The sequence below is a fragment of the Trachurus japonicus genome, chromosome 18 (assembly GCF_045865225.1).
Source record: "Trachurus japonicus isolate A0001 chromosome 18, Traja_1.0".
In the NCBI taxonomy this organism is placed as follows: Eukaryota; Metazoa; Chordata; class Actinopteri; order Carangiformes; family Carangidae; genus Trachurus; species Trachurus japonicus.
This window is the reverse complement of record NC_140924.1, coordinates 26,168,996-26,194,530: the sequence shown is the minus strand read 5'-3', so window position 1 is coordinate 26,194,530 and position 25,535 is coordinate 26,168,996. Positions and strand designations below refer to the sequence as shown.

Below are 25,535 nucleotides of genomic sequence, written 5' to 3'. Positions count from 1 at the left end.
TGTGGGGGATGGTTTGTCGTAGCTGACGATGGTCGTTAGGTATTTTCAGGTTGGGCTTCAGAGTTTCTACCTTCTTTCAGCCAATATCTTATATCCAAATCAGACCAACTGAGACACAGGTATTCCCAGGTCTTAGGTTGGCCATGTGCTACCTACGCACCTATGGCCTTTGGTGACTCAACTTCTGTGGCAACTGTAAAGAGTGGGTGTACCAGCAATATTCCATTTTGTCTAAAGAATTGTCAGTTCTTTGATGAGTTTTGTGAAGGTGTGTAATTACCTGTTATAATATTCTGTGACAGGGCCTTTATATGAGCCACCATTGTCTGCTTGTAGTAATGCTGTCTGAGAACAACAATTAACATGGAATAAGAAATTAGGATTCATCAGATTGTCATGGATACAGGGAATATGTCAGTGTGTGGACGGAATAACCCCCAAAAAAACCCTGTTAAACTACTCATTAAAATGATTTAGAAAATCAAGGGAAACAGAGGAACGCATAAATATAAAAACACATGCAAAGCCTTACAAAGCCTTGTAAAGGACAATTAGGACACAGCAAGAACTATATTCCTCAGACACGGTCCACACCACTGTCAACTTTTTTTATTTGTGTTGCAGCAGTTCAACATTGAGCTATTTGGGGTTATTCCATCCACACAATGCCTTATCCCTTGTATCTCTGACAATCTGATGAATCCTAATTTCTTGTGCCATGTTAAGTAAGATGTTGTTCCCAGACAACATTTCTGGCAGAGAATGGTAGCTCATAAAAATGCTCTGTGACTCTATATTGCATGTACCCATGTATCAGTCTGTTTTGAATGTAAGTAAGTGGAGTGAAATGCACACTCCATCATGTATGAATAAGAAAGAAATAAGCAAAAGTGATCATCCTTAAGAGAAATTTTTCATCAAAACTTAACACAAACATTTCTAATAAAGTAGCTCAGATAAATACAGTGGGGCCAGGCTGTTAAGTGCTTTAAAAACAAACATTAAAAGTTTAAAATCAATTCTGTAAGGGACAGGGAGCCAGTGAAGGGAGTTAAGAACAGGAGTAATGTGCTCACGTCTATTAGTGTTAGTTAAAAGACGGGCAGCAGCGTTTTGGACAAGTTGGAGGCGACTGAGCGAAGACTGGGAGACGCCAACATAAAGTGCATTGCAATAGTCCAATCTAGAACTGATTACTGCAACGCATGGATGGCTTTCTCGAGGTCGTGGCAGTTTAAAAACATTTTGACTGTGTGAATGTGTGTGGCAATAGTTTAACATAGGGATCCTCTCAATGAATTATCCCTTGTATCTCTGACAAACTGATGATCCCCCATTCCCTCTGTATTTTCCCATATCAAATTGTCGTATATCAGTACCTCTTTGATGGTTTACTTGTACATAATATATCATCGTAGGTTGCCATTGAGTTTTCACAGTACACCCCACATAAAAAAACACATTACCGTTGCTACTTCATTATAAATGTTTGTATTAAGTTTTGATGAACGTTTTGAGCTTTTGAGGTTAATCCATCCTCTAGAAGAATTATCCCTTGTATCTCTGACAAACTGATGACCCCCCAGCTCCTCTTTTATATTCCCATACATGTTTTATTGTTGAGCCATAAATGTCAATAACTGAAATATTCCCTTAAGTATCATGATAGGTTGCCATTGAGTTTTCACAGTAACTAACCCTAACCCCATGTTTAAAAACAAAACTACAATTACAACTTTACCAGTGCTACTTAAGTTGAAATATGTGTGTTTGCATGTGTTTGTGTGTGTGTGTGTGTTACGTGTATTAATAGTTACAAATGTTTGTATTAAAGCAGATATCAGCTTCACGGCCGTTTCGGCTAATGCTGCGTTCAAGGCAGGCTTTTGAAACCGTAAGTTACAGCTTCAAGTCACAACTACGACTTGGTAGCGTTCCAGGTAACCCGTAGCTCGTGTTTTTACCGTCTGTGAAAGTTCCCTATAACGGCCACTCGTTACTTCCGACCCGTGAACTCGTACCAGATCGAACTGGTATGACTTCACAGGAAGGAAAAACACAAAGTACGAGTTTCCATGAACGCACCATGAGTTAGCAGCCCCCGCCCTTGTCAGGCATCAATTGGTCCTCGTGCTACGTCACCACATTCACGCGCATCCCTTGGCTGCACACACAGCCCTTCATGCCGTTCTCTCCCCTCATTGGATAACACTTGTATCCCACAAGGAAAATTTTCTCCTCGGGTTACAGCAGAGCAGAGTGACGGAGAGACTCGTGTTTAGGCTGAAATACTTCATGTAAGTGATTGCTGACGGAAAATAGGACTATTTAGGACTTATATTAACAAAAACATTCCACTGATATCTGCTTTAAATTTAGATTTAAAATGTATCTTAAAACTTAGCAATTTCTCTCATTTCTGCTTATCTACCCATGCTGGAGTGTGTATGTCGCTCCGTGCCAACCAACTGTGGACCCCTGTCATTCCACATAAACCAAGTGTGGACCTTTTTCTGTAATGTAAAACAGTAAATAAAATACATCCTCATAAATACAGATTCATGATGCAAGTACATTAAAATGACCTAAAACCCTGAGTTTTAATTCAAATATTTTTCCTATAACAACAATGCAGTCAAGGAGTATAAAACTCTTGTAGGGGAAAAATTAATAGACTGTAGATATGTGTGTTGCAGTAGTACACCCTACATTTAAAAATAATTACAACATTATTGGTGCTACTTTATTAGAAATGTTTGTGTTAAGTTTTGATGAAAAATTTCTCTTACGGATGATCACTTTTGCTTATTTCTTTCTTATTCATACATGATGGAGTGTGTATTTCACTTCATGCTAACTAAGTGGGCACTTGTATCATTATGCACCAACCAACAGTGGACCCCTGTCATTCCATAAACCAAGTGTGGACCTTTTTCTAAAACGTAAATCAACAAATAATTCCTATACAGATTTATGACGCAAATACATTAAAATGAATTGAAATCACATGCATTTAAAAAGTAAAAGTCTGACCATAGGTGGCCCCAACAGGGCTTCATCTATATGAGATGTACGTGGCCAAAAAGTAACTTTTTGTGGCTCTGAGCCATCAGGCCATGTCAAACTGTGAGTAGTTTAAGTATTTTCCCATGACAACAATGCAGTTAAGTAGTATAAAACACCAGTACAGTGAAAAATTAATAGACTGTAGAAATGTGTCTGGCAATAGTTTTACATAGGGACTTTGTGAGATTAATCCTCTCAATGAATTATCCCTTGTATCTCTGACAAACTGATGATCTCCCAAACCCTCTGTATTTTCCCCAAAGATAACAAATTGCCGTGCCAATACTTTAATATCAGTTACTCTTTGATGGTTAACTTCTACATAATATATCATCATAAGTTGCTATTGAGTTTTCTGTAATATAAAACAGTAAATAAAATACATCCTTATGAATACAGATTTATGATGCAAGTACATTAAGATTACCCGAAATCCTAAAACCCTCTATTAAAAAATGAATAGACTGTAGAAATGTGTGTTGCAGTAGTACACCCTACATTTAAAAAATAATTACAACATTATTGGTGCTACTTTATTAGAAATGATTGTTTTAAGTTTTGATGAAAGTTTTCTCTTAAAAACTATCACTTTTGCTTATTTCTTTCTTATTCATACATGATGGAGTGTGTATGTCACTCCATGCTAACTAAGAGGGATCGTGTGTCATTATGCATCAACCAACAGTGGACCCCTGTCATTCCATATAAACCAAGTGTGGACCTTTTTCTGCAATGTAAGTCAACTAATAATTCCTATACAGATTGAGAACACATGTATATTGTAAAATTGAAACCCTGTGCTTAAAAAAACTGGACAAGCAACAATAGCAAGGTCAATTATTTTTAATGTTTAATCAGAATTCAACAGAAATGATCTAAATGACCATTTTATTTAAAATTTTGTTATGGGTGATCAATTTTTTCAATATTTTAAAATTTCTATTATACCTAACACAGTGTTGAGTTTAAACTTAAGACATCCATGAAAACGGAACCTTTATATTTTGTTACAAAGACTAACAAATTATGTTTCAAGGTACTGATTTGTTCACTAAGGAGGTTTGATAGGCTCTCTACAGTCTGAAAGGCTGCCGGGGCTGCAAGTCGTTCACACTATGGAGGAGTGTAAGAAACGACGTGTGTGAATGAGTCGTTAAAACCCCTGCTCCAGCCTGCCAGGGCACTGCTGAATATGGTATTTTACACACACACACACTCAGGTCCCCTCTTGGCTAAAGTTAAAAAAATTAACCAGAAGGTTTTTCACATGATTTTAAGTTGATTTAAAGCATGTCCAACAGGGGACCTAAAAAAAGTCCCCTGTTGGCTGCTTGGTCCCCTGTTGGTGAATGTGTAACGACGCCGATGTCCCCTCTTAGATAGGAACAACAGTGCACACATACACACACACTCATAAATACACAGTGAGTGCTGCTGCAGATAGTTTATATGGAGAGCTATGCACATAAGAAATCCAAGGTTCCACAGGAGAGGATTCAGCGAAGTGCATTACAAAGTGCTGTTTACTGTGTCGGGACGGAGGAAATGAATTCAAAGCATGCTCAGGAGATGTCACTTTCTAATGTACTGTATTCTTAAATCTCTCTGCTAAGCTATGCTGTCTCTCTATCTCTCTCTCCCTCTCTCTCTCCTGCAGGGGAATTCTCCTCCCTGTCACTCCTGGGTTTGTCTGCCCTCTGGTGTACCATCAACCAGACTCTCCTCCTCCTAAATCTCCCCCCGTTTAATCCCCCCTTCCTTCACTCACTCTCCTTTTCACGCGCTTCCCATTCCCGCCTTTGACAGATATACTGTACAACAGGGAGGATGAAATAGGAGACAGCTCGGAAGCAATTGTTTTTTTTATGCCACAAAGAAGCACTGTGAGGCTTTAGGAGAAAGAATGATTGCTCTAACACAACTCCTCCATGTCTGTATTTTTTATTTTTTATTTTATTTTTTACAGTGCAGTTCAACTTGATTCCTGTGGGGCTCAGGATAGTGGCCATCCAGAGCACCAAGACAGGGCTCTATGTCGCCATGAACAGCGAGGGCTACCTCTACACTTCGGTACGGTCAGCACCTGCCTTTTAACATTTAATTTGTGATTTCATTACAGCTTGCCTTGACTGAAAAACTGCCACCACACTGCTGACTTTACTTTTTTCTTTTTTTTTTAAACACGGTTTTACAGTGTGTCACAGCTGCACATGCATGTGAGACGGTGTTGTAGTGTTTTCTGAAACGGTGGTAACTGTTTTTGATGGTCTGGGACACGTTACTTCATGTTGCCTTTTAAAGTTAAAGGAGAAAGACACAGGCCACTTCATGTATTATTGATTCTTCTATCAGAGAGTTTAAATCTGCTCTGTAACCTACCACACATTGCGCTGCACATTACCCCTGCTCCAATACTATTACACAGTGCAGGAGATTATGATAAAGCTGCTGTGAATTTCTTGCAAAAACTAAATTAAGCATAGTATCTATGCCTCATCTTCTCCATTATGCATTGATTTTATAGCCATAGTTAACCAATACAATTCACACCAGACAAATTGGTATAGAGTAGCAAATTTTAAGAATCGTAAACATCCCATATCTAACATATTTTATCTGAAGTTTTAAGAGGAGATGTTAAACTACGCCAGAGTAGTTTTACATCTCCTCTTAGGCTTCTGGTGACAACAGCTCAGCGAGCCAATCGGAAAAGAGGGATCTCTGAATTGCTGTGGGCGGGGCTTGCGGCATGGCTTAGAGTGGTGGCTTTTTTGTAACATCACAAAGTTACAAAAGTCGTTATGGCTCATTTTGAGGCTTTACATGTTGTGTGCATTTTCTCCTTGAACTCAAAGATCATTAGGATGATTGTAACACTTTTTACCTCAGTTTCAGTAGGGACCTCAAATTTGTCCTCTACAAATAGCAAAGCCTTAAACTGCTGAAACTATATCACATAATTTATTATTTGATTTCAAAAGCAAGAAGTGTCATTTTCCTTCCTTTCTACAAGGGTAGGTTGTAACACAACCTGGGGTAATATTGTAACAGTGAGATTGAAGAACTAAAAACTGAGACTACACCACAAGATATGCATCTATGTTAGTTTATTGTGCATGTTCCAACAGTTTAGCATCTCCCTATGATTCAGTATGAATAAAAATAACTCAACTATGATGGCCAAATGAAGAACAGTGGTGTGGATACTTAGATCAGAAGAGCTTTCTTAAAGAACACATTTTGATAATACCAATGAATGTTGTACATGTATGAATGGAAACCTTCAGCAGGTCAGAAGCTGCTCATAATCCATGTATAATTCCAGGTAGCTGGGTGACACTTAATAAAACAACAAAGGTAAAAGGTGTTACAATCATCCTCACCCCTGTCAGTCATTGTTTGACTAGCTGTACCAGCACAGTGGTTGGAAATGAACATCAATGAAATGACTCACATTTGACCTAAGAACCTGCTCTTTCATCTTATACAAGTTACCTCATTCAAACTTCAACCATATCAATACTAGTCAAAATATAGACCTGGTCCAAAACATTAGTTTCTTAACCTAAAAAAACATTTTTTTGGCTCTAAGACCTACATACTTCTTCATTCAGCCATGCAAATTCACATGCAATGTCAGGGAAGGAGTGGTCACACATGATATTGATCACATACCTCTAATGTTTCCCGTATTGGTGAAAATGGTGCTGTTACAATCACCCCTTATCCCCCCTATCTTTATTATGTCATTTTCCCTTAGGAATACATCTTATTATTTTGATGTAATATTACAAACATCACCTGATAACCCCAGCACATTGTCAGCAGCCTTGCCTCACACTATGATGTCATCTGAATCTTTCTGTGAGTCTCTTTCTCTTTTCCACCACAACACTTTTCCTTGTTGCTCTCACCAGTGACAGTAGGAGTCTGAGGTGGTAACATCTCAAACTGTGCTGTCTGTGCATCAAACTGCTTCCCGCCCGCGGTCACCGCAGCACTTGTACGCTACGACTCATGAAACGGCTCACACGACTCTTTCCGAGAGTTGCCGCGCATTGATGTGCAGAGAGAGGAGGATTTGAGAGGTAGATGGAAGAGCAGATGAAGAGACAGAGGGATAGATCAGAGTGCACTCTATCAGGGTGCAGAGAAAAGCTCTTTTTTTTCCTCCCCCAGCCCGTTTCCTCGTGGCACGCAGGCATAGCGCGTGAGATCTTGTTTGAAGTGCATCGGCGCGCTCACTTCAAAGTCCATCCAACACTGCCTGCATGCATACTGCTGGAGACAAGGAGGAGGGGGGAGGGAGGGGGGTACGGGGTTTCTCTCAGGTGCTACGATGGAAAGAACACATGCGCTGTTACACACAACAAGTCATCTCTCAGTCCCTAATTCTAGTAGCTTCTCACTCTGCCACAAACTGCAGTGAGATGTGACAGAATTCTTGTTTCCTCAAGTTCAAAGCCTCTCGGCCCAGAAATCACATAACACCACATCAACTAGTTGGCAAGTCTGGCTTGGATCGGCTTCCTGTTGCCTCCTGAGTTTTGTCGCTTCATGTTTGATGAGGAAAACATCCCATCAAACTCAATTCAAACAACTCAGTTTACAATTCAAGAGCCACAGTTTCTAGTCTCTACTTGTGGTTAAAGGGAGGTTTCATTATTTCTAACTCAGTTGCTCTTATGGCCATTCTAACTATGGGTCATACTAAATTTCCTCTTGTTGAGATTTGGGCAAAACATAAATCAGGTCAAGTAGCAAGCTTTAATATAAATACATTTGATCATTTTAAATGCTTGAAAACACAAATTGGAGTTGGAGTGTAGGTTGACTGGTAAATCGAAGCCTTTGCCTTCTAGCTCAACTCCCTCCTCCCAACAATGGTCCAGTACAATACTGCTGATACTGCACCAATGTGTCCATCTACAGCCCATCCCAGGCCATGTGTTTACCTCACTGCTGAACAAGACAAGCTCAAGGTCACTCCAACTCCATCCCAACCCAAAGATGTGAGATGTATGAGAGATGTGGAGATGCTGAGCCTCATCCCAGCAGCTTCTCTCTTTACTGTAAACCTCCACATGACTTTCTGTTCAGGGAACTCCAGACCAGCTGTTCTCAGAGGCTTGAAGGCTTCACAGCTTCCCTCACTAGAGCTGATGGTTCAACAACAGACACCTTCTGATGGCAGCTCAGGACATTAGTCTCCAGTCTCCACAATGGAAGCTTTTAATGTGGCCCACTCAGGTTTCAGGATGCACAAGAAGTTCTTGAGGAGTTGTCTGTATTTCTTAAAGGGAAAGTCCAGCTTTTTTGAAATGGGGTTGTATGAGCTACAGATGCTCATTAAGTATAATACCTGCAGTAGAAAGGTCTCTGTCCCCTCCAACGAGAAACACCGGTGCATCGTTCTGCACTGAGACACAGGCAGTATTGTTGTCAATGAGGGATAATTAATCAGCGTATTTTCGCTGCCTACGAGTAGTCCCGCCTCAAAAGATACACCAGTTCAAGAGTACGATCTAAAGTAAAGATTTACAATGTATCAACTAGTCGGAAAAATAATGTTTATTTGGAACTAACCTAACTAACCTGTTCTATTGCAGATAGTATACTTAATGGCCATTTGTACCTCATACAGCCCCACTTAAAAAACAAAACAAAACTGGACTACCCCTTTAAAGAATTCTAAATAATAATTGCAAACTTTAATGTTATTTGGGAAACTTTAGGATGCTGGCTTGCCCTCATTTACATTTTTATACCACATTTGTATCACTGGATTCTCTATAATAACCTTAGTGGATATTATTCAGAGTAGCCATGCTGATAAATGAAACAAAAAAAATACCAGCATTTTCATTTTTAGCACAAAAAACATTATGTTTTATCAGCCAGTGCAACTTGCTGAAACGGTAAAACATAGCCTAGAACCATATTCCACCCTAACTAAACCTCATACTGGCCCCAACCCAAAAAAGACTAAACTTCTCCCCTAATGAGCCCCAGAAAATGGTCCTTGCACATGACTTTTCCAGGGCTTGGAACCCCCCTAGACAGTAAAAAAAAAAAAAAACTTACATGCACACACAGATATAGAGGTTATACTTACCCAGGCATTCTCCTGACAGAAGAAAGGTGACCCATTTTCACCAAGGGAAAAAACCACAGGGAGAGAGAGAGAGGAGGGAAGACGAAAACTGTGTGAGAAAATCCCTCTGAGATGAGAGAGGAGGGAGGACAAAGAAAAGGAGCAGGGTTGTTTTTTTTTTTTACCCTCTCAACTCAAACTACCTGCTCTGCCATTGTTCTGTGCATATGTGAGAGACAGAGAGGAAGATGGGGAACAGAAATAGAGGAGGAAAGCGTGTTTTGCACTCGCTGCCCTGCGGCCCTCGGAGAGAGGCGGTGCAGGGCCTCAACACCCTGTTATGCACCGCTGGCATGTGCAGGAGACATTCCCTGAAGGAGGAGGGTGCTCAAAGAAATGACCTCAATGTCCAAACTCATGAATATGAGCACGTTTTTAGGTGTTTATTCCATTTTTGCTTGTGTGGTGAAATTTCCTTCAGCTTTACACTGTGGGATTGTGGGACCGAGGGAAATTCAGTTGTCTTCCTCCTTATGTGTGCTTTGTTTAAAGATTTATAATGATGGAGGCATTTGGTCTTGGGTCTGCAATGCAAGGAGGAGAGATAAGCAGTAAACTCTGGGTTCGATTCCCGGGCCCGGGGCCTTTGTTGGTGCAGTTTGCCTGTTCTCTGCGTCTGCATGGGTTCTGACTTGGTTCTATCTCCTGGTTTCTTCCCACAAAGACACACAGTAGGTTGAATGGCGACACTGAGCTGCCTGTAGGAGTGTGTGAGTGTGTGTTACAGTAGGTTGTTTGTCTCTATTTGTTTGGCCCTGTGATAGTCTGGCTGACAGTCCCAGGTGTACCACGCTATTACCCTGTGTCAGTTTGGATTGACTCCAGCCCCCACAGGAACATGCACAGGTGAGCAGTATAGACGATGGATGGATGGATACTCTGCTGACCAGAACCCTGAAACTGTCAGACACATGGTCAGAATTAATTATGTTCTGCAACATTCACAACATTTACTGATGTTAATAGAATAAACAATGACCGACCTGTTGACCTTTACACTATCTAACCAAGACAGTGTTCTTTTACCCAACCTAAATGTAAAGACCTAAACATAACCATACATTACCTTGTTGTTAATTCTGCTTTAGGTGCTGTGGTATCAGAGAGAATATCATAGAAAAATAAATTGGCTTTATTGTAAAGTTAGTGATTATCAAATTCAGTAATTAAAGCGATAGTTTAACATTTTGGCACAATCGCCTATTACCGTAATCCCTATAGGAGTAGGTTTATTACCTTTAATTGTCGGTGCGAGCTGTTTTTAGATCGGCGGGGCAGAGACGTGAGCTCTGCATGGCGCATGGTACTTTCACTCTCCCTCATCAAACTCAACAAATACACAATCCAACAACTCCAAAACACTCAGATGGACAAGTTGTGACCTGCACATTCACCACGCTATGAGATAATAATGGAACATTGTAAGACGGAGTCGTTTTTGAGGCAAATACGTAGCCGGAACTACATTCCAGACACGGCTGCTCGGCGGAGTGACTTCAAAAACGCAAGTAGTTCCGGGCTTCATGTGTGGTAATGTTACATACGTTATTTCATATAGTGTGGTGAATGTGCAGGTCACAACTTGTACACAAGAGTGTTTTGGAGTTGTTGGATTGTGAATTAAATTTGATGAGGGAAACGCAAAAGTACCATGTGCCTCTGTTGCGTCTCTGCCCCACCGATCTAAAAACATCTTGCAGCGACAATTAAAGGGAATGAACCTACTCCTATGCTTGAGGGATTATGGCAATAGGCAAATTTGCCAAAATGTTAAACTATCTCTTTAAGAATATTTCCTGTTCTTTCGATCATTGATAGAGCTCAGGTGGTGTTTTTCCTGCTGCATAATGTATTTCTTATTGCAAACTAGTGTGAGCGTCACTTTAAGGAGACAAAGCTGACGGTTACAATTTCATGATTTGCTTTCACAAGCTCAAATCACAGAATCTTCTCCAGCAACATGACTACAAAGTGGAACCAAGGCGGTGTTTCCTTTTTCCTGCTCGCAGCAATAACAAAGTCTCACCTCGGCTGCGGCAGCGTTCCAGTGGCTACTCAGCATTAATCTTTCATGGGCCTCTGTGGCAGACGTGTTCCCCCCTGCACGCACACACAAGCAGATAATTACAACACTTATTTAAAGGATCCAAAAGTGAAGTACCTCCTCCCAGCTGTACGTTTGCCAGTAATGGCTGAAAGAAAAGAGAAAGGTAGTTTTTCTTCCTAGTTTGGCTTTCCTAAGACTCATCATTTATCTTTATTTATCACATGCATCCTTCTCATTGAACTCTGTTTTCTTGTAGAATCTTCAGTTTCTGTTTGTTCTTTTCTTATTTAGATTCTCCAGTCCTCTTCTACAACAACTCATTCACCCTGCAAAAACGTTGGAGATTTCATTTAATCACCAAATCTAATTTAATGATAACACCTTTCATAAATATTACAAATAATTCCAGTGACCTCAGTTTTATCTTGCAAGATAATTAACAGCCCGAAACACAGTTTTTGCGTTGTGTTTGATCTGGTATTCCATTTTCCTTTTGTTGTTTAATCTTGTATGATCAGTGGGTAAACAGGGCCTTGAGGAAGGAAGGACGTGATTAGAGGACGACAAAGTCCCATCAGCAATTTTTGGTCAAGGTCACCGAGAGAAAATGTCTCTTCCCTGTCTTCTTTACAAGGAGGTGAGGGGTCCATCAGTGGAGGTTCAGTTTCTTGATCAATGACACAACAAGGTTTTGTGTTTTGTTTTTTCTTAAAGGTACATTGTGTAACTTCTCCTGTTATCTATTCAAGAAAATCGATTATTTGGTAAAGTGATTTTTGATAAAGTCTGTTTTTCATTAATCAGTAATCCCCCCATTAACAAACTGAAGTGTTCCTTTCAGCTCTGAATTAGCCGTTCATATCATTCATATCTACATAGCTCAGGTCGAGGTGGTGTCTGTGAAAAGTCACTGCGGTAACGCAGTGAGGAGGAATGGAGCGTTACACTGATGCTGCATTCACCTGCAGTCGGGCAGACGGCCGTCGCTAACAAACCAGATGTCATTTTAGTCACAGAAGTCCAGAGAAAGCCGGTAAAACGTGGGTCAGGTAAACAATACTACATCGCCATGACAACATATTGTCACGTGTATTGTTTTGCCTCGTGCTGACGGACCACTTGTTTACATAGAGGCTTGTTTATGCCGTTACCTGCAGCGGCTGTCGTCCGTCTGCCGTCTGCCCAATTTCACGTGAATGCAGCATGAAAAATACAACTGAGTTGCTTGCGATATACAACCGCAACGCTAGACACAATGTACCTTTAACAAAATACGAATGGAAATAAAATCAAACTGAAATAAATATTATTGCCATGAAACCATGTAGAATTTACAAAAACCTCAAAGTTGTAAATGCCAAAAGAAGGAATTATATTATAATTAGGGCTGCACATTATGCAAAAAGAATACCTCTATCACAATTAAATGGGCAGATATTTTTTGTGATTTCATTTTCACTTAAAAGAATCTAAAACTGAGCCAGAAGACCAACAGTGTTGTTGACAGTCGTATGTATGTGTTTTAGCTCTTCATCACTCCCTGTCAGGACGTTAGAGGATGTACAGAGATCAATGCTGTGGTCATTTGCCACCAACACGTTGAGGCAGCTCACACCCGCTAGACGGCTCTGCCTGAGCTGCCAATGACTCAGCAAGTGTTGAAATAACATCAATAAAAAAAGTCTAATAGGAATCTGTATTAGCTTTAGCCAGCAAGCTTAACTAGCTTCCACTTTCCAAACAGAATGAAACATAACAATACGATGACTCCTGCTAATGTTGATTGTTGTAATGTATGATTTTAGGTTAGAAAGGTTATCAGTGTTGCCATTGAACAAACACCCATAAGGGTGAATCTTTTTCCAAAAAGGGTTCAGACTGTTTTTTTTGTTCTGAATTGAAAACTATACAGTGGTTGCACTCATTAGTTTAGAGCTAGGACAGTTATTCCTTATAGATTTTTTCATAATACGTTGCATTTTGCATTAACATTACAACATGGAGACAAGTAAAAGACATAAAACAGTGCCCATGTTTTCAAACTCTTTAAAAAAAAAAGGCAGAAAAAACACCCTATTCCTCGTCAACACCCCACCCCCTAACCCTCCTGTTTCTAATAGAAATAACCTAAAAAAAAAGTTGAAACTAAATATACTTGCACTGAGAGAAAAAAAAAAAGAAGTAAATACATAAATCAAAATAGTTCCTTATATTTATTCTTAGATTAAAATAAGGAGAGAACAATTGAAAGTTCAGATCAGCCTTCCCTTCCTGCATGTTATAGATCTGTGTGCACGATGTTTGATCGCCTTAGTTTGCACTGTGGTGTTTCCCCTTCAAACACAGCATGAATAATTGATCATCTGCAAATGTGGTGAATCCCCAGCTCCCCTCTCTGCTTGTGTGGGACCGGACGTCTCTCTGTCTGAAACCTCCAGACACACGGAACACAGCCGCTCCTGTCCGGGACACCAGGAAAAACACATCTAAACAGGAGTCAGTGAAGAGGAATGAACCTTTACCTGAGTGGAGCCTCACCTGCACCTCAGTGAAAAGCAGGCAGCCATGAGAGATATTTAAGGATCACCCAGGCAGTACTTGGGTGCTTCTTCTTCTTTTCTTTTCTTTTTCTTTTTTTTGTCACAGGGGAAAAAGAAGACAAGGCTTAATGCACAGTCCCACAAAATAGACTACTTCAGAGCACAGCAACACACTTGGAGGCGCCTTAATCTCTTTGTGGATTTGTGAGTTGTGCAAAAGAGAAAGAAAAATGGAGAGGCAGTGACAGGCTAAATGATGGAGCAAACGTCCTTTTGTCCTTACATGAGCCTCTTGTTTTGGGAGGATGAAAGGAGATGATAATAGAGGTGAGGAGCCGAGTCGGCGCCGTGAAGGAGCCGTTTTCCTCATTTGCATAAAAAAACACACAGCGTGGAGATGGAGTTCCGTTTAAGACGGGACACCTGCTGACACCTGAGCTTTAATAATTAGTTTGGAGATGGAATCAAAAGCTCTTTCAGATAAAGAAAAAAACAAACAAACAGATGGAACGTTTTTGACCTTCTCGTTGCAATTTGTAAAAGCTTTGCCGGCGTGTGGATTTGTATTGGAGGCCACGGCCGGCGTGCAGCTCCTCCAGGGGTAAAAGAGACGGTGGCGGAGCGCTTTGATTGACAGGATGGGCTGGATCTTAGTGCTAGTAATAACAAACAGGAGCTGATTGTTGTTGCTATCCGGAGAGGACGGAAGAGAGAGAAAAAGGGGGATGCAAGGGAGGAGGAGGAGAGAGAGAAGGATGGGCTGACAGGCCCAGACTCGTACCGAACATAACGTCTCCGCTGGGAGCAACAACCGCCGCCACGCTCATCTTTCTTCCCCCTCTCTCCTCCATCTCCCTTCAACACCCCCACTCCCCCCCACCACCACCACCTCCCCCTTCTCCGTCTCACTTGTACAGCTTTTACTCGCCTGCCAGTCTGTCTTCTCCCCGTCCGGCCATTTGTGTCTGTTGGCCTCTCTTGTGGTTCGCTTTTTTTTTTCTCTCTACCATCACCACTCCCCCCCCTCCCTCCCTTTGCTTTCTGTCACCCCCTGAACCTCTTTTATTCAGAATATATATCCCTGTCTTGATGTGTCCCTTATCTGCTGTCCTTGTCCTAGCTCTGTCCTCTACCTCTCTGTCCTCCTTGTCCTGAAACCTTTTCCCTTCCACAGTCAGCACTATACCCGCTCCTCAGTTTCATCCTCCCCCTTTTGCTTTATTTCACCCTTCCCTTAACTGCACCCTTCACTAAATCTGTGTTCAATGGCCTCAGATTCTGTTTGTGTCCATCGAGGGAAGATCTGAACTGACAGTAATGTAGGAAACACTCGTAGAGAGGCACTAAAATATTTCGGCGTTTCTGCTGCAATGTCTCCCTTGAAATTTGGACTGAAATGAATCATCTCCCAAGACGGCAATCAAGTCATCTTACACAATGTCATCCATGTTAATGCTGCCTCAGCAAAACTGTCACTGTCAGAAGTATGAGATGCAAATGGAGCACACATGGGACTGTGAGCAAATGTGCAGTGGAGAAAGGAGTCCAGAACCTGAAATAAAACCAGCAGGCTCTACAAATAGCACCTGAAAGCTGAGCTAAGTAATGGTTTTACTTTAAATTGGATCAAATGACTGTGAGTGTGCAGTTCCCCTCGGCTCTACAGAGCAGTTTAGCATCTTTTAGCTCATTGTTTTGGTTCTCCCTGCTGTCACGTGCAGCTGTTGTCAGCCAATAATAAAGGCCAGATAAACCCATTCTACACTGCACTGACCAGAGCGCAGCATTTCACAGCTAGAGAAGCAAATATTTCCCTCAGCAGTTAGTGGCCATCAAAACAGAACTCAAGAGTTTGTAACCAACTTCACAAGGTTATAGAAGTACAATGTCATGCATATAGCTTATTGTACTGATGCCAAGCAGCTGAAATCAGCAGGTTTAAGTGAATTTTAAAACAATTCCAAAACATTATTATTATGTTATGCATTTGTAATTGTTCCTCAGTGAGGGTTTGGGTTAGGGTTAAAACAGACTTGAACATTAACACAATGATTGTGCAACATACGCTCTTCCACAGATTACAGCAGTATTTGCACATATGCATGAATGTCTAATTTAAATATCCACTTAAATTTATGACAATGAACATGTCCTATTTCAACATGTAAAATCTTAATTATAGTAACTACTTAGTACTCATAAAGGGATGCACTGATTTTTTTTTTTTTTGTCAGACCCAATGCCGATACTGATCAGATACTGCTGTTGAATTGATAAACTGTACATCTTCAGGCTTGACTTTAACATTACTTTCTTAACTTTGTAAAACATTGCTCTGTGTTTGTTGTCTAATGTCGTTGTAGGTGTTGTAGCACCTGTCACAAACATAGAATCGAAGTGAATAGATCTGCGCCATGAATCAGCTCCATAACCAGATACCAGATCTAGCTATTTAGTCAACACCTGGGCCGATATTGGATCTTAAAGGGGACATATTATGGAAATATCACTTTTCGAAGGCTCTTTAACATATTTGGGTGTTTGTCTTGCCTTTCAGCCCCTTAAATGTGAGAATTGACAAAAAAATGCAGTCTCCCTAGGTTGAATTCCATGTGGTTTTACGAGCTGTTCCCTCAGGTGTCTTTCAGTGATTAACTAGTTTTCTAATTTGCATAACCCCACCCCTACCTGGTACCAGTAGAAGGGGCGGGGCAAGCAGTAGATCATTTGCATTTAAAGGGACAGGCACTGAAACCAGCTGTTCTGAACAGGGCTGTTTAGAGAGGATGAAAAGAGCTGTGATGTTTGATCCTTGGAGGATTTTGACCAAAGCATGTCACAGACATGTCTTGAACTGTTTTAATTTGTGGAAAGGGGGCATAATATGTCTCCTTTAATTTCAGATCGGTGCATCCCTATTGTGAAATGTAGTGGAACACACTCACAAAGTAAAGTACAGTAGCATAACATGGACAAGTGAATACACAATTAATTCTAATCTAATATCCTACCCTGATGAAGCTGATCTCTATATTTTAGTCAATAATATAATCATTGTGAAGCTGGTGAATGAACTAGTGCAGGTGTTGATGTCGCTGATGAATCATTTCCAGTGAGTTTTATCCAAATGTAAAAAAAACCCTCAGACGTCAGACTTGAGCAAAAAACAGTTTCACATTCACATCACACTCTTCACTGTTCCAGTTACTGAGTGACCTACATCTCAACATTTTTTTTTTAATTCCACTTTGCCGCAGTTCACTGATAATACTAATCAGATAGAGACGAAGCCCCGACTATGTGACGATAACACGAGCGAGCAGAAACTTTTCTTTTCCGCGGCGGAGCCAGAAAGGCCAGCTGTATGAAGAAAGAGGGCCAGATGGGGCTGTGCGTATCCATCTGTCTTTACACATCCCCAACAATACACACCGCCTCTTCATCATTCCCTCGTCGCCCTCACCTCCGCAGTACCTTTATAAATCTGGTCACCATACATCTCTCTTTATTCCCCAACAACCGCCTCTGCCCCCATCACACCGGACGCCCTACAACCCTCAATACATACAGTGCCTTGCAAAAGTATTTGCCCCCTCCTGATTTCTTACTTTTTTACATATTTGTCCCACTTAAATGTTTAAGATCATCAAACAAATTTGGATATGAGACGAAGATAACCAAAGTAAATATAAAGGGCAGTTTTTAAATGATGATTTAATGTTTTAAGGGGAAAAAAGCTGAAAAGCTGCCAAAAGCTTTAGAAAATGGCTTTTCCTGGCTGATAGTCAACAGTTTTGTTTCTCAGCTAAATTTCTTTAGATCGCGGTAGGCTACAATGTGTTTCTTTTTTAGATCTCTCAGCCTCCTTCATTTCACTCAATCAGGTTCTATTGAAGTGATTTCTTGATTCAACAGGTCTGACAGTGACCAGGCTTGGGTGTGTAGTGAAATTGAACTCAGCTTTCAAAAAATCACAGTGAGTTCATGATTTAACAAGGGGGAGGAATTACTTTTTCACACAGGGCCAGGTAGGTTTGGATAGCTTTTTTTCCCATAAAAAATTAAATCATCATTTAAAAACTGTATCTTATATGTACTTGGGTTATCTTTCTCTAATGTTCAAATTTGTTTGATGAACTTAAATATTTAAAGGGATACGCCAACATTTTCTTTCGTGTCTTGCCTCACTCCCGCGTCCATGACCAGCAGATAGACACCATCCTTTCAACTGTGCGTGCAGTAACGAGGGAGATAGAGCCGTACCGCCTGTAATTAGCTTAGCTCAAACACTGGATGTGTATGGGTAGTGTTAGCCTGCCTCCTACCCGAGCCGAAATCAGCAGTCAGAAGCTGATTTCATTTTAGCTCTAAACTCTGTAAATATATCACTTTATCAACATTTCAAACATTTTTAGGTGAGAAAGTAGCCGTTTAGATCAGCAGTGTGTCGTTAATTTGTCTAAATACCAGCTGTTTACAATTTTGTTCGGACAAATTCAGCGCTACTCAAGCTAGCCGTTGTGACCAACGCACTTCCGGTTACTTTCACAAAATAAAACACCCGTTGCCCTTTACATACAGAAAACCATGACGATAGAATTTGTGCTTTTACTTTGAAATAGGAAGCTAACCTACCCTCGATGTAGCTAGCTTGAACCAAAATAAACCGTCTTTGCTTGAACCCTCCGTTTTGACTGATCTCGTCCCGTTACCGGCATTTGACTGTTCAAGATGCCTTACCGCAGAGTTTTGTCAGTTCTGAGACAAAGATTGGTCCGTTTAGAGTTGCTGAAGAGTGTCTCTGATGACTTTTGTGGAGGCAGGCTAACACTACCTATACACTTCCCGCGTTTGAGCTAAGCTAATTACGGGCGATATGGGCTCTCCCTTGTTACTGCACGCACAGTCGAAAGGATGGTGTCTATCTGCTTGTCATGGACTCGGGAGTTAGGCAAGACAAAAAGACAAAAAAATGTTGGCGTATCCCTTTAAGTGTGACAAATATGCAAAAACTAAGAAATGAGGAAGGGGGCAAATACTTTTCCATGGCACTGTACATATTGAAGAAGAACTAACTAAGGAGCAAATAAGTACCACGTATTTGGTAGTGATCAGTCATGTTTCCATGTTACCTCAGTGACTTGAGGTCAAATGAATAGGTTGTGGAGACTTTGATATGAATCCGGGGAGTGGGAGCAGGTCCGTGCAGACCTGTTTAGTGGCTGTGCAGTGCTGCTGGTGCAGCGGGGCATTCACCAGGAGCTGAGCAGAGGTTAATGGCAGGGGGAAACTCCTTGTCATGGCTTCATTGTCTGAGGCGCAGGGACCCGCTTACCTGTGGGCACCTCCTGAAAATTGCTTTCTGATAAAAATAGTGCTCAGCCGCGGACCTGGCCCACTTTATTAGCTGAGCGCTCTGGAAAAGCCTCCAGGGTAGAGAGGGTGGGAGGAGTGATTTGTGGAGGGTGTGTGTGAGTGTAGGATGGGGGGGGGGGGCAGGGTGGGTATTTTGAGATGTAGTCAAAGGCACACACACACAGTGAAAAAAAATAACCTATACACACACACCCACACTCCCTAGTGCAATTTAGCCACCCTCCACATCCCCACAAACACACATGTGCAGTCAGGTATAAACAATCTGACAGAGGCAGGCAGACATAATTGGGCCGGACTCCGATACCGAGACCGGCTCTGGCCAGACTCTCCGCAGCTAACAGGGGAAAGTTGGGCAAAGTAAAACTTTACTCAGCCAGATGACATTGTGGATCTACACCCAGAGGATAAACGAACTCAGCTCCGCTTGTGACCCAGTACTCAGAGCCATTGATGGGGGGAAGACACAAAACCTATTTCCTGCCTTTTTTTTTTTTTTACACCTGCAGTGTCAAGAAAGACAAATATAGATTTACTGTGTTTATCAAAATATTGTTGGGGTTTATGACTTTCTAATGTGTAACAGTTTTAAAATGAGTTCAGTAACAGAAACAGTTGTTAACAATAGATCAACAACATGACATACAGGCAAAACTCTTACTTGAAATATAAAGGTATAGTTCAGCTTTTTTTAAGTGGGGTTGTATGAGATACAAATGGCCAATAAGTATACTATCTGTAGTAGAAAGGTCTCTGCTCTCCCCCACTGAGAAACACCGGCGCATCGCGCTGCACCAAGACACAGGCAATATACTGTTGTCAATTAGGCACGATTAATCAGAATATTTTCGCTGCCTACGAGAAGTCCTGTCTCAAAATAATACTCCAGTTCAAGAGTATGAGCTAATGTAAAAATTTACAGTGCATCAGCTGGTTGGGACTTCTCGTAGGCGGCAAAAATACGCTGATTAATCGTCCCTCATTGACAACAGTCCTCAGTGCAGCGGAATGTGCTGGTGTTGCCCAGTGGGGTGAAGTCCTTTCTACTGCAAATACTATACTTAATGGCCATTTGTACCTCATACAACCCCACTTCAAAAAAAGATGAACTATCCCTTTAAGATGATTTTCTCAGCCAAGTACAAACGCTGCTGACTGTAAGCAAGCTGTCTTGATCATACTAAGCTTTCGTGTGTAAATTTGTAAATAATCTATATATAGATTATTTACAAATTTACAGTTGACAAGACGCTATAGGACAGAGGCCAACAGTGCAAATACACTTTCAATAAACTATGTACAGTCATGGGAATAACAGCCTCATAAAATAAAGGCATTAATAACGGTGCTACTTAGTAAAGAGTAATCAAAAACATAACGCCGTTATTGTTACTGACAATAAAATGTGCTGTTACTTGAGTCAAGAAGTCTCGTCACAAAATAATACACCCGTTAAAGTGTATGTTATATACACATTTGTTTCAGTCCATCAACTACTCGGAAAAATATGTTTATCTATTTAACCAACTCACTCAGTATTCTTCCACATTGGGTCATGGTTAGGGGGTCAGGGGGACGAGTCCATGTAATTTGACATTTGAGCATTTTATTATTAGGGACTACGAGGAGTTTCGGAAATTGAAGTGTTTTCACACTACATTTCCCATGAGCCTCCGTGAGCACGGTTAAATTCTTGGACCGGTGCAAGACAGACGAAAGCGAAAACATTTGCCAAGAATGTTTTCATTAATCAAGACTGAAGGTCGGAGGTTGGAAGACGATCAGATACCATTGTAGTTCCGACCATAAATTATGTCACTAGCGATCCGGTGGTGTTATTCCCATGACCCGCCACCAGGCAGCGTCCGGGAAACTGAAACTAGGAAATGCTGGGTGAGTCGACCACTAAATTATAATATCAAAACAACTATAAAGACATTAATCGAAAATGGACCCATTAACAAGTGGGTAACGTAGATTCATCCATACCAAAAGCAAACTCCTTGGGGTCTCTTTAAAAAAAACACAATAGTTACTTTTCCTGGTAATTAGTTACTTTTATAATTCAATTATGAACTCATTTACTTTTTCAGACAATGACTTGTAACCATAAATAATTACTTTTTAAAAGTAACATGCCCAACACTGTCTATGTAATAGTACTTTTCTGAGAAGAGTTAACAAGCTAACAGACAACTAGCAACCTCATTGCAGCCTTTTGAGCTAACCACATCACCATGGAGTGTCTATAGCAGCTATAGCAGCAGCTATAGTAATTCACTGGGCTTGTACAACCACTTTTCTGTCCTCTCACTCTCTTGTCCCTGCTCAATGTTGTTTATTATCTCTCCCACCAGTCGTCCCAAACCTCTATAGCTCCCATGTTTGTCCCCCTCCCCTCTCCGCCTTCACTACAGTACACAGTTTGTGGCCTCCTCTAAGCGCCCCACCCACCGGGAACTCCTTTAGACATGCACGGAGGCGCCGGCTGCTAAATAGGGAACACCTCTGCTCACATGAGCAACATAGGTGAGATAGGAGAGAGGGAGCAAGGGGAGCAAGGTATGTTAAAGAGATGAGACAGGAAGGGCAGGGGAGTGGGGAAAGGAAAATGTGGAGCACCATGAGGGAGTGGGAGGAGGAGGGGTTGGGTGAGACAGGATTTCATATCCAGCTGAAAAATGCTGCAGCTGCATCCAGAGCCAACACAGTAGCCTCTTTGACAAGACTTAGGGTTTTCTCTAAGGGGTAGAGCCTTGTTCCATATTCTGATCAATGTTAACAATCCATAAACAGGGATGCATATATTCTATATGATATATCTACAACAGACCCAACACAAATCATTAGAAGAAGTTCCAGTACACAAGCTTTGTACTGTAAACGACTTTCTATGACTGGAGTTGTTCTTTATAAATTCTGTGCCGTGGCAATCTGCCGCCATGTCTAACAAAACCAGTTAATTGGGATGGATGGTCTTTGGTGATACAGAAAGTTACCACATCCATCATAACACTGTGTTGTGTAACAGCCAGCAGCTCCTTCCTCTGTGGAGACTGTCAGAGAGGAAGGAAGTGTGTGAGAGGGGGGAGTGTGTGGGGACAGCTTCTCCGCGTGTTCACCACGTCTCCTGCGTTCCTGTTGTGAAGAGTAGGTCAGAGGATCCACACAGGGCTCAGGATACTCCCAGTTTCTTTATTTCTTTGGCTTCTTCCTTGTTGAGGAATGTTCTCTTTAAGTTACTGTTAACTGCTAAGAGCATCAAAAATTAAAATTAGAGTATTATTTTATATCTTATATCCATATATTTTCAATCCATACTTGAAGACAATTACATTGTTGGTTTGGCAGCAGGTGTTCATGCCTTTCTTTTAATGCAAAGACCCTTCCTATCTTCATGTGTATGTCCAGTCTAAGTACTGTTGTTGTTGTTAAAGGTACATTGTGTAGGAGTTACTCCCATCTAGCGTTGTGGTTGTATATCGCAAGCAACTCAGTGGTATTCTTCATGCTGCATTCACGTGAAATTGGGCAGACGGCAGACGGACGACAGCCGCTGCAGGTAACGGCATAAACAAGCCTCTATGTAAACAAGTGGTCCGTCAGCACGAGGCAAAACAATACACGTGACAATATGTTGTCATGGCGATATGGTATTGTTTAACTGACCCACGTTTTACCGTCTTTCTCTGGACTTCTGTGACTAAAATGACATCTGGTTTGTTAGCGACGGCCGTCTGTCCGACTGCAGGTGAATGCAGCATCAGTGTAACGCTCCGTTCCTCCTCACTGCGTTACCACGGTGACTTTTCACAGACGCCACCTCCACCTGAGCCGACAGCTCCGGTGTCTCCGCTGAGTTTCCGTGGTTTCCTACCGTCACGCTGCCACTGAACGTAAAAACATGGAGACACCACATGGCAGCAGCACCGAGCTTACCCGCTCCATGGAGATATGAATGATATGAACGGCTCATTCAGAGCTGAAAGGAACACTTCACTTTGTTGATGGGGGGGATTACTGAGTAATGAAAAACATACTTTTGAACGAAATAATCGAATTTCGTGAATAGATAACAGGAGAAGTTACACAATGTCCCTTTAACATCTGTTTTATGGCTGAACACAACATGTTGTATCTTTAGATGAAATACCAAACCTTTAAATACTTTTCATATTGACAGATCAACATTATCACTCATTAATTACCCTCTTGATGTATTTAATTTAATAATAATCATTTTATCTCCCTTTTGCACTAAACATCCAGATCTTTAGTTGTTAAAGTTTCCAACCAGAGAGTCTCCTGTCTTTGTCTTGCCTTCCTGTTGTTGCTGATTAAGCAGCGTGCAGTGTGTTTTTGGAGCTCTGTCGCTTCCTGCTGTGGCTGCATATGACATGGTGAGATCAGTGAGAGCTGAAACCGTTAAGTTTTGCACCTTAAAACCAAAACTATGAGCTAATGGATGCTATAAACCTACACAGAGCTGAGGGGTGTGTAGCTCCATACATATTAGGAAACATATTGAGTGATTAGACACGATGGGCCTTTCTCTGTGGCAGCACAACAAGCAGCACTCTGATGGGCTTCTCCAAACTTCCTGACATTGCAATTTGCTTTGACTGTGTGTGTGTGTGTGTGTGTGTGTGTGTGTGTGTGTGTGTGTGTGGTATTTTGGGGCGCTGAACGTATGGTGCGCAGGTGGGAGGAAAGGCACGTTCAGACGAGGCGGCACAAAGCAAGTTGCCGGTGTTTATTCTAGACTTTGATCTGAGAATAAACCCCTCAGGACCACAGCTGTTTCTGCCTCCTCACAGTCAATCTGCTGCCACTTAGACAGGTTTATCAGCAAGAGTAAAAATAAAAAGCAATGACAGGATAATGCTTTGATAGCTTTAACTAACCACACCTTGGCCGTCTGCATGAAAAAGTAACATTTATAGTGTTTGTAGAAAGGACGCTGGTAAATCAGTCATTGTTTAAATCCAGCTTGAGAGAGAACGGTGGAGGTCCTAGGACAGCTCCCTGGCTGCTCCCTGCAGCTGGACCAGCACCTCGGACAGCTCCACATCACACAGTCCTGAGTCTGCAGCTCAGTCCACATGTGGACATTATAACTGTTACTCTGCTCTAAGGATGTCACGATTATGGATTTTCATGGTACTATTATGGTCAGAGAAATAATCGTGGTATTACAGTTATCACGATTATTATAAAATTATTAATTTCTAATACTTGAATGTGTAAAAACAGATATAGTCAAAATATAATTACATTTCAATCAGGACAGACCATTTACGACAAGAGAGCCAGGTTTGAAGATGAAGATGAAATTACATTTATTGTGAACAAAATAAACTTTGGCGCTTAGACCACGGGTGTAGACCAGCTGAGTAAACTGATCTTGGGATGAGAAGCTTGCATCTGAAGTAGTTATATCCCCCCCCGGGCCTAGACACTGGTGGTGGGAGGGAAGCTTGAAGTCGCCTGATGAGGGAACTTCTCGGTTGAAGATCCAGGTTAAGCCAGTCTGTATGTTGATGGAGGTGGTGCCGGGGTGGAGGTGGGCTGAGAGTTTTGCAGGAATGACAGCTGGATGACAGGAGAGAGAGAGATAACTTTTAAATTTGACGCTAATGACTGATTGGTGGAAGGGAAAGAGGATGGCAGACTGTGATTGGTTGAATTATGAGAATAAGGGTGGAGCGAGAGGATAGCAGGAAAACAGGGAAAGGGCTTTGAGGCGTGCTTAAAGAGATAGTCTTCCTGTCTGAACTTTCGCTAAGCTTCATTACTAATTATATACACAAAATATTTGTATCTATTAATATTGGACCAATTATTAATCCCCCAGGGGAAATGTTTGAAATATTTAAGTTATTTATTGTCATAGCCTATTCCAAATGACGAAAGAAGTTTACCGTATGACTACATTACAGTCTATCTTCAGGCCATTGCACACTGCCATGGAAACTGTCTGACAACTAAAAAAAGTGATCAACCTCAGGCTGTGTCAATCATGTTTGCACACAAACTGCAAAACTATCCATCGGACATTCTGAGACATGTTCGTCTTTTCACATCTGTATAATGTAATGTTAAGTGAATTTCCTACTAATTCAATGTGGCATAGATTACTATTAACATAATTTAACCCAGTTACCATGCATTTACCTTGTAACTTTGTTTTCGTTCTGTGGTGAGTTGCGCTCATCTACAATATAGTTCCGGTACAATCTTTTTTGGAGCGTGACGTTATTGAGGAATGTTGACGATGAATAAACTGTGGCGCTTAATGCCGCAATTAATTGTGGAAAAAAAGGTCATTTCTGACCTGTGTGTGTTTATCATG

General features: G+C 41.3%; 1 protein-coding gene across 1 annotated transcript in view; it reads left to right on the top strand.

Moving 5' to 3' along the window:
- Window positions 1-25,535, top strand: part of fgf11a (fibroblast growth factor 11a) — a 146,201-nt gene that overhangs the window by 95,372 nt on the left and 25,294 nt on the right. The window contains exon 3 of the mRNA XM_085806192.1: window positions 5,033-5,136. Coding sequence (XP_085662318.1) covers window positions 5,033-5,136 — 104 coding nt within the window. The remainder of the gene's footprint in view (window positions 1-5,032; window positions 5,137-25,535) is intronic.